This window comes from Podarcis liolepis (assembly GCF_965112155.1).
Source record: "Podarcis liolepis genome assembly, chromosome: 5".
Taxonomy (NCBI): domain Eukaryota; kingdom Metazoa; phylum Chordata; class Lepidosauria; order Squamata; family Lacertidae; genus Podarcis; species Podarcis liolepis.
Genome location: NC_139556.1, coordinates 32,850,192 through 32,864,404, shown reverse-complemented (window position 1 = coordinate 32,864,404; position 14,213 = coordinate 32,850,192). Strand labels below are relative to the sequence as shown.

The 14,213-nt window shown below is 37.7% G+C and overlaps 1 protein-coding gene and 1 long non-coding RNA gene across 11 annotated transcripts in view; one reads left to right on the top strand and one right to left on the bottom strand.

Moving 5' to 3' along the window:
* Positions 1–14,213, top strand: part of LOC310706884 — a 16,242-nt gene extending 2,029 nt beyond the window's left edge. Inside the window, exon 2 of the long non-coding RNA XR_014526218.1 lies at positions 11,839–14,213. This is a non-coding gene — a long non-coding RNA (uncharacterized lncRNA). The remainder of the gene's footprint in view (positions 1–11,838) is intronic.
* COL13A1 (collagen type XIII alpha 1 chain) overlaps positions 367–14,213 on the bottom strand; it is a gene marked incomplete at its 5' end in the record, with an annotated part of 200,991 nt that continues 187,144 nt past the window's right edge. For 4 of the 10 annotated variants that reach the window (XM_083503100.1, XM_083503097.1, XM_083503098.1 and 1 more), the window contains 2 exons: positions 367–8,987; positions 10,623–10,661. In XM_083503100.1, the coding sequence (XP_083359226.1) occupies positions 8,985–8,987; positions 10,623–10,661 (42 nt within the window). In that variant the 3' untranslated portion in view covers positions 367–8,984. Of the gene's footprint in view, positions 8,988–10,622; positions 10,662–12,921; positions 13,000–14,213 lie in introns of all 10 variants that reach the window. The other 6 variants (XM_083503099.1, XM_083503096.1, XM_083503095.1 and 3 more) reach the window with 3 other exon arrangements.

The window sequence follows — 14,213 nt, the reverse complement described above, 5'->3', positions numbered from 1 at the left end:
CTTGAGGTCCGTACTTAACCTGAAACTGTTCTTAACTTGAAGCACCACTTTAGCTAATGGGGCCTCCTGCTGCTGCTGCGCCGCCGGAGGACGATTTCTGTTCTCATCCTGAAGCAAAGTTCTTAACCTGAAGCACTGTTTCTGGGTGAGCGGAGTCTGTAACCTGAAGCGTATGTAACCTGAAGCGTATGTAACCCGAGGTACCACTGTATTGGAAATATGGTCTTTGTTTATAAATATAAAGGTTGAGTAGAGACTGCTAAGCAGTTTCAAAGTTTTCAGTGAAAACTGAAGCACGGTAAAAAAAAAGTTAAAACAATCCACCACTTAATAGCAGGCACACACACAATTAATATACAGATAAGGTTTTGTAAGAGAATGCACACTTTATTTTTAAATCAGCTGCATGAAATAATAAATCGTAAACATTTGCCATTTTAAAAAGATAAATATTTACATCATATACAATAAACCAACAGTACAGAATTGCATAAAACTTACGTTTTCCAAATAATAACCTCACTACAGAAATAATACAAGTAAATGTTAGCACAGTGAATGTTTGTAGTTTTCCTTGAGTAGGATCAAATTGTTGCACCACAGTGCATGATAAAGAATGGAGAACTAGTTATGGCATTTGAGCGTATATCCTCGATGTTGCTTATAATCTACTTTGCCTAAGAAAGCTATTCTTATACTTGAGGCTATGTGCATATTGCTGTTTACTTCAGCTCAGTGTGCTCCCAGCACTGATGGTTTGAAACCATGGACACATGGTGCTAGCCACAATCCCTATTTATCCTCCAGCTGCTTGGGAATTACTGGTGTTTGATGTGTTTCCCCTCAAACCAGCTTACATCTGACTTGAAAACATAAGCAGCAGTTAATCTGAGGTGTGTTCATTTCAGGTAGCCATTGTCTGGGCCAGCCTAGGACGTTTTTGCCGCACGAGACAAAATAGAAAGTGCTGCTGCTTCCTCTGCAGCGCCCCCTGCCACCACTTTACAGCAGCCACCTGAGGCAACTGGAGGTGGTCTGGAAAAGGCCCAGCGTGCTGAAGGTGGTGGTGGGAAGTAAAAGAAAGCCAGAGAGGAACAGGCTGTGAGCAGAGGAGGAGGCGGCCGACAAGCACAGGAAGCGGTGGGCGACATGGTCCTCAGAGGCTGGATCTGCCACGTGAGTTGACTGCTTCATCAGTCCTCATGGGTGGGCTGGCCCATGTGCAGATGAAAGTTTCATTGAATTGGAATGGGTGGGGAGTAGCAGGTAATGCACAATGGTTGAAGACATCCCTGCTCCCTCTCCTGTATGTACAGCAACATAAAAATGTGATTTGGAAATGTTGCGAAGAAAACCATGTCACTGCTTTTCAAGCCACAAATGTGTATGTATCCTGATTTAGTATATTTTTACATAAAAAGTGAACAATTTTTTTTGCTGCTACTTTATAAAGATCTGAGCATCATCTCCTTACATTTTGTTACAGTATAACGATGAGGTGTATGCTTGATTCCATTTGTCCAAAAAGTAATTTTGTTAGGAATGTTGAAAATAAAACCGCACTTATCCATTGATTTCAGTAGTTCTACTCTGTGTATGACTTGTTGGATATAATCCTAAGCGTTTAAATCAGTATTCAGCAGAAGCTTGAAATACTTTTTTTAAAAGTGGGCATAAAGTTTGGCTGCAGTTAATTTCAAAATAGCTTATCACACACACATACTATTTAAACAGAATTATTTAGGTTAAGGCTGCAATTTTGTGCCCTTTTATCCAGGATACACTTCTGAGTAGAATTGTATTGGGTTGTACTTTAAAGCTACATATAATTTGATGGGTTTGCATCTCTGATAAATAAAGGCTTACCTGAAGAAACAGGTAAAAAACAAAAAACAATAGTAACTGCTTAGGTAGATAATCCAATTTAAATGGATAAATACCTTTAGTTATCTGTTTGAAGTAAAAAGAGTTTGAAGTTGCTTTCTCACAAAGCTTATTAAATATTACCCTACAATATTTAGTTGGCATGCTAAGCAGTGATTTAACAAACTGAAAATTTCATCGCAACCTATGTAGATACAAAGATGTATATCTCAAATCAGTTGAAGCCTATGTAGGAGAATGTAGAAACAATGCCCCAACAATGCAATATATACCAGTTTAATAAAATTTTAAATATTTGTACATCAAATAAAACCAGATAAAAAGCATATTTTGTCATGTAAATTGACAAAACCAGAAACAACAAAAAATTGTTTCTGCAAATCAGTTTCCTGCAAAAACTGGCTCCATAACGAAAGTCTTTTTACAAAAAAACAAAAAAAACAACAAATATTAATTCAAAAGATTAGCTACTCATATAATTTTTTTAAAAAATTCTGATAGCTTAAATATCTAGAATGAAATGATGACCTTAAAGCTATTACAAGAGTCCCATTATTGTGAGGTAGGATACCACAAAAAAATCTTAAATGGCAGGTTTCTGTCTGCCCTGATTTTAATATCTTTACCTACTATTTATGAAGGTTCCTAGAATTTATTTATAATCTACCTTAACCTGGATTTGGAAATAATTCCTATAGGGTCTGTCCTAAATTAACACTTTGAATTCATGACACTAGTTTTTTTGTTGTTGGTAAATGCACAATGAAAGCAAATAAAACTAATTTGTCATCTTTAAATAAGTCACATGAGTAAGATATGATGGGTCCTTGGAAATATTTCCATGGGTCTTTACTCACAGGAAATTCTTCAAAAAAATCAATTCCTTTGCATGCAAAACATGATATTTGGACATGCATCTTTAGACATTGTGGTGCTGGATCCCATAATTAACTGAAGGAGAAGAAAAATTGCTGCTAGCATTCCAAAAATGCTTGTACAAGAGTGCACAGAGCTATTGTAAATAGGCTTTTCTAGGAGTTCTCATGCTCATACAAAAGTTTGCATAGCTGCTAGAACATATTTAGAATTAATTTCACTTTTGATATCTTTTTTGCTGTTTGGCATGCACTGATTTCTAGTTTTGGAAGAACATGTAGAATGAAGACTAGAAATTGTTGATTACATATATTGGAGAACATTTGGTAGATACATTGAATAGGAGTTTAAATATATTTTATGAAAATATATTTGCTGCATGAGGAGGATGTACACTCATTTGCAAGAGTCACTAGAATTAGTGGCACTAATTGAAAGGATATGAAAGATGTAGAAGTAAGGTGTTGAAGTGTATTGGGATGCGGAGACATACGGAATTTTCATTAAATGGAAGTTGGCACTCACCAGGAGCAATGTATTAACAGGAAAAGGTAGCTAATTGATTTACCATCAGACCCTTATACTTCCCATTACTGTCTGAAATCTCAAAATAATATAGTAACTAGTCAAAAATAATAGCAACAATAAAACCTAAGATTAATGCATGTAAAAACTATAATTCCTTCTCTATACATCATTTATAAAGCAAAGCTGGTATTTAGTTATTTAGATATAAAACTATTGAGAGCTAACTTAAATATGCAAGCAACCCAAATGCCCAAAGATTATACAGACTGCATAATGAACTTAGCGTTTAAGTGCTCAATTAATTCATAAATGCATTGGGGATCATGCAAGATCCATTTTGTCCAGCATTCTGTTTTCAACAGAGGAAGCTTACAAGGAGAGTGTGAAGGTGATGGCAGTTCTCTCTTGCTCATTCCTCAACCTCTTCATGTCCAGAGGTATACTGTGTCTCTGAGCAAGGAGTTGTTTACTTAGGACAACTTGGATATTGAAAGTTAAAGCACAGGAAACAATCACTTCAAACAGAACAGACATGTTGAGTCTGTTTTCGTTTAGAGAGACCACCTGTCATCAAAAGAGACCATTTCTTTGCCCTTCCTGGTCCCTACATTTTGTGTAAATTGTTACTATTATTGAAAGAGACCATTTTGATCCCACAATCCTGCTCTAGTGGTGCATAATTATACATAACTAATGTGCCAGAATGATGGGGGTGCAGAGTTAGATGCACATTCACTGGAATGTGAATCCCTGCCCTCTTCCTGGTGTTATTAGCCAAACATAACTGAGTTGCTAGAGCTTGATTGGGGGCCTGTATTTAGGGAGTCCACAGTTGTTTGGTCCCCAGGGTAGTCTGTGGAAAAAAGAAAACTTCCAAGCTAACATCTGCCCATCAGCAAAAAAGCACCAATTAGATAGTGTACTTGGAAGGCAAGAAAACATTATCCCTAAGAACAAATGATTTAGGAACTTGCAATTTTCTTGCTTTCCATTTCAAAATACAGCTACAGAATATATAACAAAATAAAAAAGGAAATGTAATATTAAAATATGAATATACTAAAGTACAAAGGCACACCGCCCTGCAGTTGGACACATTCTTACCTCAACAAAACAAGAACTTCTGCAACAAACCTGATATGCAAAAATAGCAGTCCCTGTTAATACTTACATTGAACAAGTCTTATATCAAAAATGTTTTGAAGTAACATTCAATTTCTTCTTGTTCTTTATGAGCACACACTCTCCCTGATCTGAAGAACATTCAGTCCAATCCAAAATTTTGCAGGTGCATACATAAAGAATTCGTAAGTGCAGAGGGCTTTCTCCTCATTGCTGGGCAGTCCTCTGTATGTATCCCCATTGTCCATATGGAACCTCCTCCAACATCGCAGTGAACACCTTTGCTGACCAGATTGTATATGTGGAGGTTGGGATGGGAACAATCCTTGAAACCTAGCAGGACATCTAAATTATGGGTACACTGCAACACAGATCCATGCTTATGTCCCATTGATTTCAATGGCATTGCTTCATAATAGTGCACTTAACTGTGCCCAGTGTGGTATAATTATAAGAACTTAAGCTCAAGTCTCATGAACAACTACCCCGTATCACTTCTGACTTGCCCATTTCTGGTTTTTCTGCAGATAAAGCTGTGGCAGAAATCATCTAGTGATGAAATAGTACCCAGTGGTAATTAAGGTTTCCAGTAACCAGTTTATACTGTTTGTTCTCAGTATTGTGAAATCCTTCTATTTTCTTACTGAATAGTTCAGGCTCTGCACTAAACTGATTTATAAGCAATCAATGAAACATAATGGTTTAGATCCCAGATTGCTGTTCTATTCAGAAGTGAGGGATTTTAATCTGCAGGCCCCCATAGCATATCCCCAAAGTATCCCAGTCCCTATTAACAGGCTTTCAGGGGACTAGAGGGAAGGTGGGGGAAGCCTCATTCCATGAATTCTGTCCTGGTGAAAAAGGCATCCAACAATCAAAGCAATCATGTCTTTTTCCTTTAGAATTTATGGGTTGTTTCTATTTGAGTGTTTACTGACAGTTCTCATCTAGAGCTTTGTGGGCATTCCAATGTGAATATGCTATTTCTGCATGAATCCATTTTCAGCAATGTAGGATGCAGATCTGCATGTGTAAACAGATGTATACACAGAATTGCCTCCTGTGAAAGGGATAAGGGAGCCTAAATGTATGCAAAAGTGTTGCATGCAAGGAGCTGCTGGGGCAGTTTAACTGTGCTAGAGCCCTGGGAGAGCATTCAGAAAAGGAAAAAAACCAAGTAAATTACAGATGAACCAAATGCGTTTTTGGCACAAGTCTTCACAATAGAAGACATCCCAGAGATACCTACACTTAAAACAAATTAACAATAATACACATGGACTACAGGAATCCGTAGAAGTTTTAAACCTAGTTGACAAAATAGTAAGTTACTGGGACTACATTGCATCCACTTGAAACTTCTTAATTAACTCAGATGATATTACAAAACTATCAAAATTCAAAAGGGGCGAAGTTGTCATTAAAATTGTCAGCACATTATTGGAAAGCTATATCCCCCCCCCCAATCTTTTGTCCCATAAACTTGTACAGTCTGTTAAAGTGGTACCCTTATGTTTTTAGCACTGGGGTAGTTTCACTGAAAAGGGAACCTAGAGAAATTGAACAGAGTTTTATCATGGCAGCAAATACTTCATGACAAATATGTTTCTAGTATGAAAAATGTCTGAAAATGAGTAGAACTAAAATTATGTAAAAAAGAAATCAAACATTTATCAAATTTAAAATTAACTTCTAGTACACCAAAAGGATAATAACTTTCTTGCAGAAAAATAAATGGTAGCTTTTGAAGAGAAGCCATGAAAAGGTTAAGGATGGAATCATCATGTGAGTAAATGAATGTTTGTCACTGGGCAACCAGGAAAGATGGCAAAGTGTTGCTGTATCTTCACTGAGCTGCTTTTCAGAATCAATATTCAAGTTTATTGCGTAGAAATATGAGAAAAATAGCCCCTCTTCTGAAAAAAGCAGCAACCACAGAAAGTTGTCTTATGTCCTAATGTTCTTCACATCAGCTGCTGCATGACATGTCAAGATTTTTGGACGAAGGCTCCTATTATCATAACAGACTGAATTGAATGAAAAATGATGAAACAGAAGCCAGTTTCTCTCACATCTGGCACTGGTGCCGACCTCTGGAAGGAGAGAGCAAAAACCACTGGGGTGTCCATCTTCTGTAGCCTCACCAGGTCCACTGTTCAGGAACAAAACTCTGGTGCGCGTGGCTCAAGAATACTTCCGTGCTCCTTGGAGGCAACTCATTCAATAGCTTCAGCAAACCTTCAAGCAGGATGTTCTTCTGTCACCACTGTAGGCCTTCCACAAATATCTCCACTCTCTTACTTGTTTCATTATTTGGCTATCAGCCAAGGAGTTTGACCCTTTAAGTGACAGATATATTATTTCATATAGAAATGTCCTTTCAGATATTAGTAAAAGTGCTGCTCTCATGTACTTAAAACTATGCAAAATCTCAAATCTAATTTTATCTGTGTTCCACTGGGCTCCACTTAAACATAAACGTTTATAATCCTTAGCAGCAAGTATTTTTCACTTGGCTATTTTGGGTTTTGCACCTGTGCCATCCCTTTTATGAAAATGATGGGAATCTATCACACCTCCCTGAAATAATGTGAGTGGACTGCAGCTAGTATGTTGCACAATCCTTTGCTCTACTCAGAATAGTGACATTGTAAACCAGGAACAGTCTAGTTTCCTGTTGTGCCCTGATAGTGAACTAAATCTGAGTTGGGTTTCATAACGATTCATTTGGGGTGCATCATGGAGAATGCAGTGCACATTTTGAATTGTCAGATGCAGAGTTGGGGCAGATATACACCATATATTTAAAGACCATCCAAATTTAAAGCACATAACTCGCCCAAAAAATCCCAGGATCTGTAGTTTCCCCCTTCACAGTGCTACAATTCTGTCTTTTTTAAACTACAGTTCCCAGGATTCTTTGGAGAAAGTAATGTTCTTTCAATGTGTGTTGGGTATGCTTTAAATGTATGTTGCGGATCTGTCATTAGTGTGGATATTGGTGGTAGTCATGATGGGGAATTTGCATGGTGCATGAACTGAGTGACATCTTTTAAAATACTGGTCTGCGTCTATAGTATACATAACTAGTACTGCTTCCAAGACTAGAGTAATACATAGCAGTAATCTACACAAGGCTAAGCCTTCCCTTGTAGTACTATGTTCTCCATACTAAAGTTCAAGAAAATGCTGAGAAGCCAGAAGAGATTTAGAAGGATATGAGAAGAATGACGAGTCACATGGGGAAATGAGAAAATAATTGGAAATGTTCAGCTGAGGCACACACACCACATGACCTACCAAGCCAAAGCATATCCTGCTGTGGGTTTGTCCTGGTTTCAGTGGATTGACCAGAGAGCTGCTCTTTCCTCTATGTGAAGTGGTCAGCATATATTTAGTTAAGAATCTATCATATGTTAATAATGTCAAGGGAAACTTAACTGACTGTTCACTGATCTGAGGGTACAAAGAGATGTGACCTTGAGATCCTTATCATGGATTGCCTGTCTGGGCCTCTTGGGTTCATGTGTTTTAATTGATAGTGGCCACAATTAATTATTTTAGTCTCCTGCATTACCTTTAGTTTGGCACTGAAGTGAGGACAAGAAGCAACATGTGTTAAAACCAGAGGAAAACAGCCGTTGTTTGGGTTGTGAGATCTTGCAGGGTGCAGGGCCAAACAGGGAAATGCTGAATAAATGCATCTTAGTGCAATAACATTTGATGCTCCTTAGAATGAAATATTTGAAGAGCAGCAGTGCATGGGAAGAGAGGGAGCAGCTTTTAAAAGATGTCCAAGAACTGAAAAGGGTTATTGTGAATGCTAGAAGTTTCTACTGAGTTCAGTGGGACCAACTTCCTTATTGTAAGGGTGTACAAGATTGTGCACTTAGTTGTGTATTGGAAGCCTGCTGTTCCCACCAATGACTTCCTCATTGAAATGTTAACCTTTGCTTTAACTGATTCTAGAAGATCAGTGCTTTATGTATGTGCATGTTTTGTTATCCACAAATTCTCTCCTACAAATTTAGTTATTTCATCAGTGGTGCCCTCTGCTGGCAATAGGGTTAAACACAGGTGGTCCCTGTTGTTTCTCACTTTGTTGGCTTAAGTTTTCCCATGAAATACCATTATATATATATATGATTTATTTTACAAATGTTAATTTCATTTCATTTTAATAATGAAAGTCCATAGTATTTTAAATTGTTCTTGCATTCATTGTCAAATGGCTTTGTTGGTCTTCCTATGTAAATAGAGTGATTCTTCCTGGCACCTTAATGCAATAACTTATTTAGCTGTATCACTTAGTATGAGTGCACAAATATCATGCAAATATTGCAGCTGTATTCCACAATGCAAGTAGCATAGTATCAATATACATATAACGATACAAATGACTGACAATCAGATAAAAAGGGGGGAAAGTAGCATTTTCTGTACAAAAATATGCAGCTCTTTATAATTTGAAAAATGCATTATCTTTTGGCACTTCCAAAAAGAACACTGTATAAAAATAAATATTCTATGCACAAACACACATACACACACAGGCCAGTCCATGGTTAGAATCTTCACTGCAAAAGAAAAATATAAAACTATGTTAATATCACACATAATAATTTTGAAAGGGATTTTCTGTTGAGAAGAAGTGGTGTGAAGGTATGATCCAAGGGAAATAATCTAAGCATGTAATCAAAGCTAAGCATGTTGAAGTCCTATTGATGTAAAAGAGAGATTTTGCATGTTTCATCAGTATGAAAATGTCTAGCTTTGTTGACAGGCATTTTTCTTAGGAACAAGTCCTGGGGAAATCACCTGTTCATTTTGCATTCTTCAGTAATTGACTAGGAGAAATTTGTAACCCATTTGGTCCTATTCCCTCTATATTCACAGTCTGCAGTTTGGAGTTCAAAATGCTTCACTAGAATTCCACTTTAATCAGTGGCAGTCTTATGATCTGCAGAGCTTTTAAGCTTTCTGCTTTGCTTGCTAGGCAAGGCCCACTCAGCATGCTAGCTCTGGAAGGTTAGGGATGCTCACACGACATCTCGCAGGAACTTGGACAGCCCTGTGAGATCTTGCAAGAGCACCCCGGCACTGGTGTGCTGAGAGGGCATTGCCCACACAAGAAAGGCAGAGAACTTAAAAGCTCTTTTTGCACTGGGAAAACCTGGCACAAAAAAGCTGCTAAGCTCTCTGCCTTGCTTGCATTTAACTTGTGGAATTTCAACCAGCTGGCCTTCAACCTCTTAGGGTTGAAACTACACAAGTTAAATGCATGTAAGATGTAATCATACTGTACGAGACATCTTGTGAGAGGTTAATCACAACATGAACTTTATGGAGAGATACTTTATTACAATGGATGCACCAGGGCATCTTAATGCTGGATTCAGCCATATAACATACTTCTGAATGCATAAAGGTTCACAAATACTTTTACACAGAGAGTCCAATAGATATGTAACCTCTGTACAAATTACAGACTCTGTTATCAAGTGGTATAAAACCTAATTTTAAAAGTTTTGGATGCTTAATTATGAAAGTCTCTGTTTGAATAACAGAAGTGAGTTGTTAAATAAGTCTAACATTCTCATGAATGTCGAATTCTGACTTCTAAGGACCAAACTAGATATGTCATCAAACACATCATTAGTAAGCAGGTATGTGGATTAAAAGAAAAAGAATAGCGGACTTGGGGTGATTTTTGTCAGGACCGAAGTACATGGTGATAGAAGGTTTAACTCCTTCCTCTATCATGCCCCCCCAAGATAATCCCTTCCAGCTGTTTTTGACCCCAGAAGGAAAGTTCTCTTTGCAGCACTCCCCTCCTGTGCCTGCTCTGCATTAAAAGAGAGACAGCATACAGAGATGTTTGCTAATGATGTGTTTAGCGTCATATCTACTTAGGCTCTTAAAATATTGGCATACAGTTTATAATTTTAGGCTTTTGATATGATTATATTATGTATACCCCACTCTGGGCGGCTTACAGCATGGTGAATTGCTAATGTGTTTGGTTTGGTCTGAGTTATAAAAGATACATTACCCATGTATTCATCTTATTTTCATATATTTGAACAATAACATAGTACCTATAATATAGACGTTTTTGAATTGGGACAGAAGTGTGCTATGGCCAACCCTTCATGCTTTTCTGTTATAGTTACACCATGCAGAAGCAGCACATATCACAATCATGCCATTACCTTATTCCAGCATCCTTGAACTGGCAAGCCATCTTCCCCCTATAACAAAGAATGATTTAAGGAGTTCAAGACAGCAAAAGACTAAAATAAACCAGGAGAGGAAATAAATAATTTAGCTGTAGAAAATATTCAAAAATTTAAAATCTGTTTAGATGAGATATCCCAATGTAATACACCTTGCTTAGCCATAGATTGAATAAACATGTCTGGTACAAGAGGGATGCCTCTGCATATAATAGAAGGCCCACATGTTCCAGATCAGAATCTTGCAACCAAATTCATGTTGGGCCCTTCTATACAATCACTTTATTGTCCAATAAGTGTGGAATCCAGATCCATTAAAACCTATGAAAGTTTTGTCACTGATTTCTATGGTTCATAAATTACTTTCTAAATGTACAGCTACTACTGACTGGTTTAGCCTCCAGAAGCCTCTCCTCTCGGTAGGCAGTGGTAGGGACATAGCATTTTCCCAGTCCTCAAACTACAGTGTTTTGATGTTTTGTTTAGTGCTTTGCAGGCTGTGTGTGCACCTATTATTTAAAATATCTGTAAGCACAAATAGAATAATTTTCTAAGGCTATGCTCACCAAGCCATGATTATATGAGGGGAGCCAGTTTAAAGGAAAGTCCCAGTGTGTCCCCTAATACTGTCAAGTGTGTGCAGCAAGCTGTATTCCTGTCACCCAGATTTCTAATTGGATTACCCATTAGTCATTCCAGTATTTTAACATGTGTGTTTGATATATATATACATATACATTTATACATACACACAAACCTATTAAAACAAAGAGCTGGTCAGACTTGTGGATTGATCAAACTTCAGGCAGAATTATGACTGGTTTGTTCCTCTGACAACTAATATGCTTTCTAAATAGAGATTTCTCATGAGAAATAATACCTTTTAAAAAAATATAGTGGCAAGAAGTACGATAAATTAATGATCATTTGACACTGAAATAACATGTTTTCTAAACCTATTATCCTTAATTCAGACACTCTCCTGACGGTACATCTTTCCACTGGTACATACAACTGCAAAATGCAATAACTGAAGATCCATTAACAATGAATGAAGAAGTTCCCATTGGTACAATGGTCCCATTGGCAGGAATGAATTGTATAATGCATGTAAAATCCAAAGTTAGGGAACAGGAGTTACAATTGAGGGGATCAACAGAAGGACGTGGTCATAACTGTGTTTGTTTTGCAGAGACTGGGAGGCAGAAGGAAGCATATTTATTAGTAAAGAGGAGAAATTAGGCATATCACACTTGAAAAGCATGGACTTCATACATGCTCTTAGAATACAGAGCAGTCCAGGAACTATGACAGCAGAGTGACAAGTTAAAAAGTAAGGGTTTTTTTCATGCTTGAAGCAGAAAGCATATTTTAACATTGGGTTTCTTGCTTTGTTATAAGAATATGGCATCAGTTTGACTTTTCACAAGATTTTGTGTGTGTTTGTATCCATGTAGTGTATCAGAGTAGGAATGTGTGTGCTTGTGTGTGTAACCAGTAATGAATGTGGTATATTCCACGGGGATGGGGGGGGTGGGGAAGCAACACTGAAAAGACCCATTATTGTGTGGCTAACTTTCTGCACCTTCCTTGGCTGGGGCATACAGAGAAGAGCCTCTGATGAAGACTACAGGGTATGGGCTGGTTCATCTGGAGAGGTGATTCTCTTTAAATGGCAAAAACAGCACTTTGAACTGAGCCTGGAGATTATTTGGTAGCTGGTGCATTTGGGCCAGAATCAGTGTAACATATTCAGACCTTATGATCCCAGTCAATAACCTGCCTCCTGAAATCTTCAAGGAACAGATTACAATGGAAGAAATTACAAATTCAGAATTAAAAAACGAAAGAAATATGCATAGTCTTTTGCCATGATACATGGGAAACCTGTAATTCTGAAATAGAGGATATGAAATAGGTTTGTTGCAGGACAGAAGTGGGAAGGCAAATAGCAAGATCTGTGGAAGGCTCACAGTTTATATATGTGAATTAGATGCTCTTTTATGTGGTGTGAGATATTTGTAAGATCATGGAAGTTAAAGAAGAAGTAAAGCAGATATGAGCAAGCAACTTTATGTTCCTTAAACCAGCATATTTATCCTCATATATTGCAGGAAAATGATAGTAGCAACTGGTCTCACTCCAAAAGCTGTTATGGGTGTCAATGGACATCAAGCATTTGGGAGAAAGGAAGGGGATATGGAAAGGGTGTTGCAATAAAGGAAGGAAGGAAAAGCAAACTGAAACATGCAGGAAAGGGAAGGTAACACCATACCAATGGGCAAGGGGCATCCAGCCCGTCCAGCCCTGGTAACCCCGGCTCACCCTTCTCGCCTTTAAAACCTCGAAGTCCCTGTTCGTGAAATCAACCACTAGAATTACTTTAGTCAGTGCAGATAATCTCCATTTTATGGGTGGAGAAACTCAGTAGAACAATGATGTACTCAAAGGCACTCAGGTTATAGTCCCAGTGTTTTTATGTACAATGGCATACAATGATAGCTTTATAAAAAAATAGTATTCTGAAATAATCAGAAGCTACTAGTTTTAAATGGAGAAGATTAGAGAATCCAAATTTTGGGGAAAGACTTCCCAGGAAGCTTGATTCTTAAAAGCAACTTGGTGGCAGGCGTGCTTTAGCCGGTTGGATGGCTTTGCTACCGAATTCACAGAGTTAAGGAAGTAGCTGAAATGCAATACTTTGGGTTTTTGTCACATTTTTTTATTAGCTTAACTTTAAAATATCTTTAGGAAATCTTACTGAAGTACTGTTAATTTGATATGATTAAGAAAACAGAATAAAATCTTGTCATGTTCGCTGGCCAGATACCGATACAAGCTATTATAATCCAGATAAAGTAAACCAATTAAATATGGCTTCAAAAGTTAGCACTAGAACATTTCCTTAAAAAATATATATCTTATTTTGAGACATAGGAGGTAAGGAATTCTGAAGCTCTCCACATAGCTGCATGTGTTTCAAATTATCTTTCAGGTATCATCAAAAAGACGCTTGTTTGTTAAAAGTACAATTGGAGTAATTTGCCCATATGCAAGTGGCTTAATGTCAGTAACTTCCTCCTTTTTCTTTGGACTAGATCAGTCTGTTTTCCACTGGGTGTCATAAACTGAGTACCCTGCAACACAATCAGCTGCAACATCTTTCTGATACAACATTTGCTCATCTCCAAAGTGGGCGAAGGAAGAAGGCACTTTTAGATTTCACTTTTGCTCAGGCCCCTTTCACACGTACACATTCACTTGATGATTGTAACGTAAAGTGATGACCCTTTACAAACAAACCCCTGTAGATGAGATCACACAGTTTTCACATTGCCTCATAACACATTTCATTTGAGAGAGTTAATTCAGCAGCAGGTCATCAAGTGAATGAGTGAACACACAGGTATGAATTGGCCTTGAGTCTATGGAAGAAGCTGTAACAGTGAATCTAGAAGTTTTAAAGTGGTATTGCTTTTTCAACTGGGCCAGTTTTACATGGCCAGGGCTTGCTCCGGCTTCCTTTTTCACTTCAGTAGGCATGGCAGAGCTCCCCTCTTTTTTTTT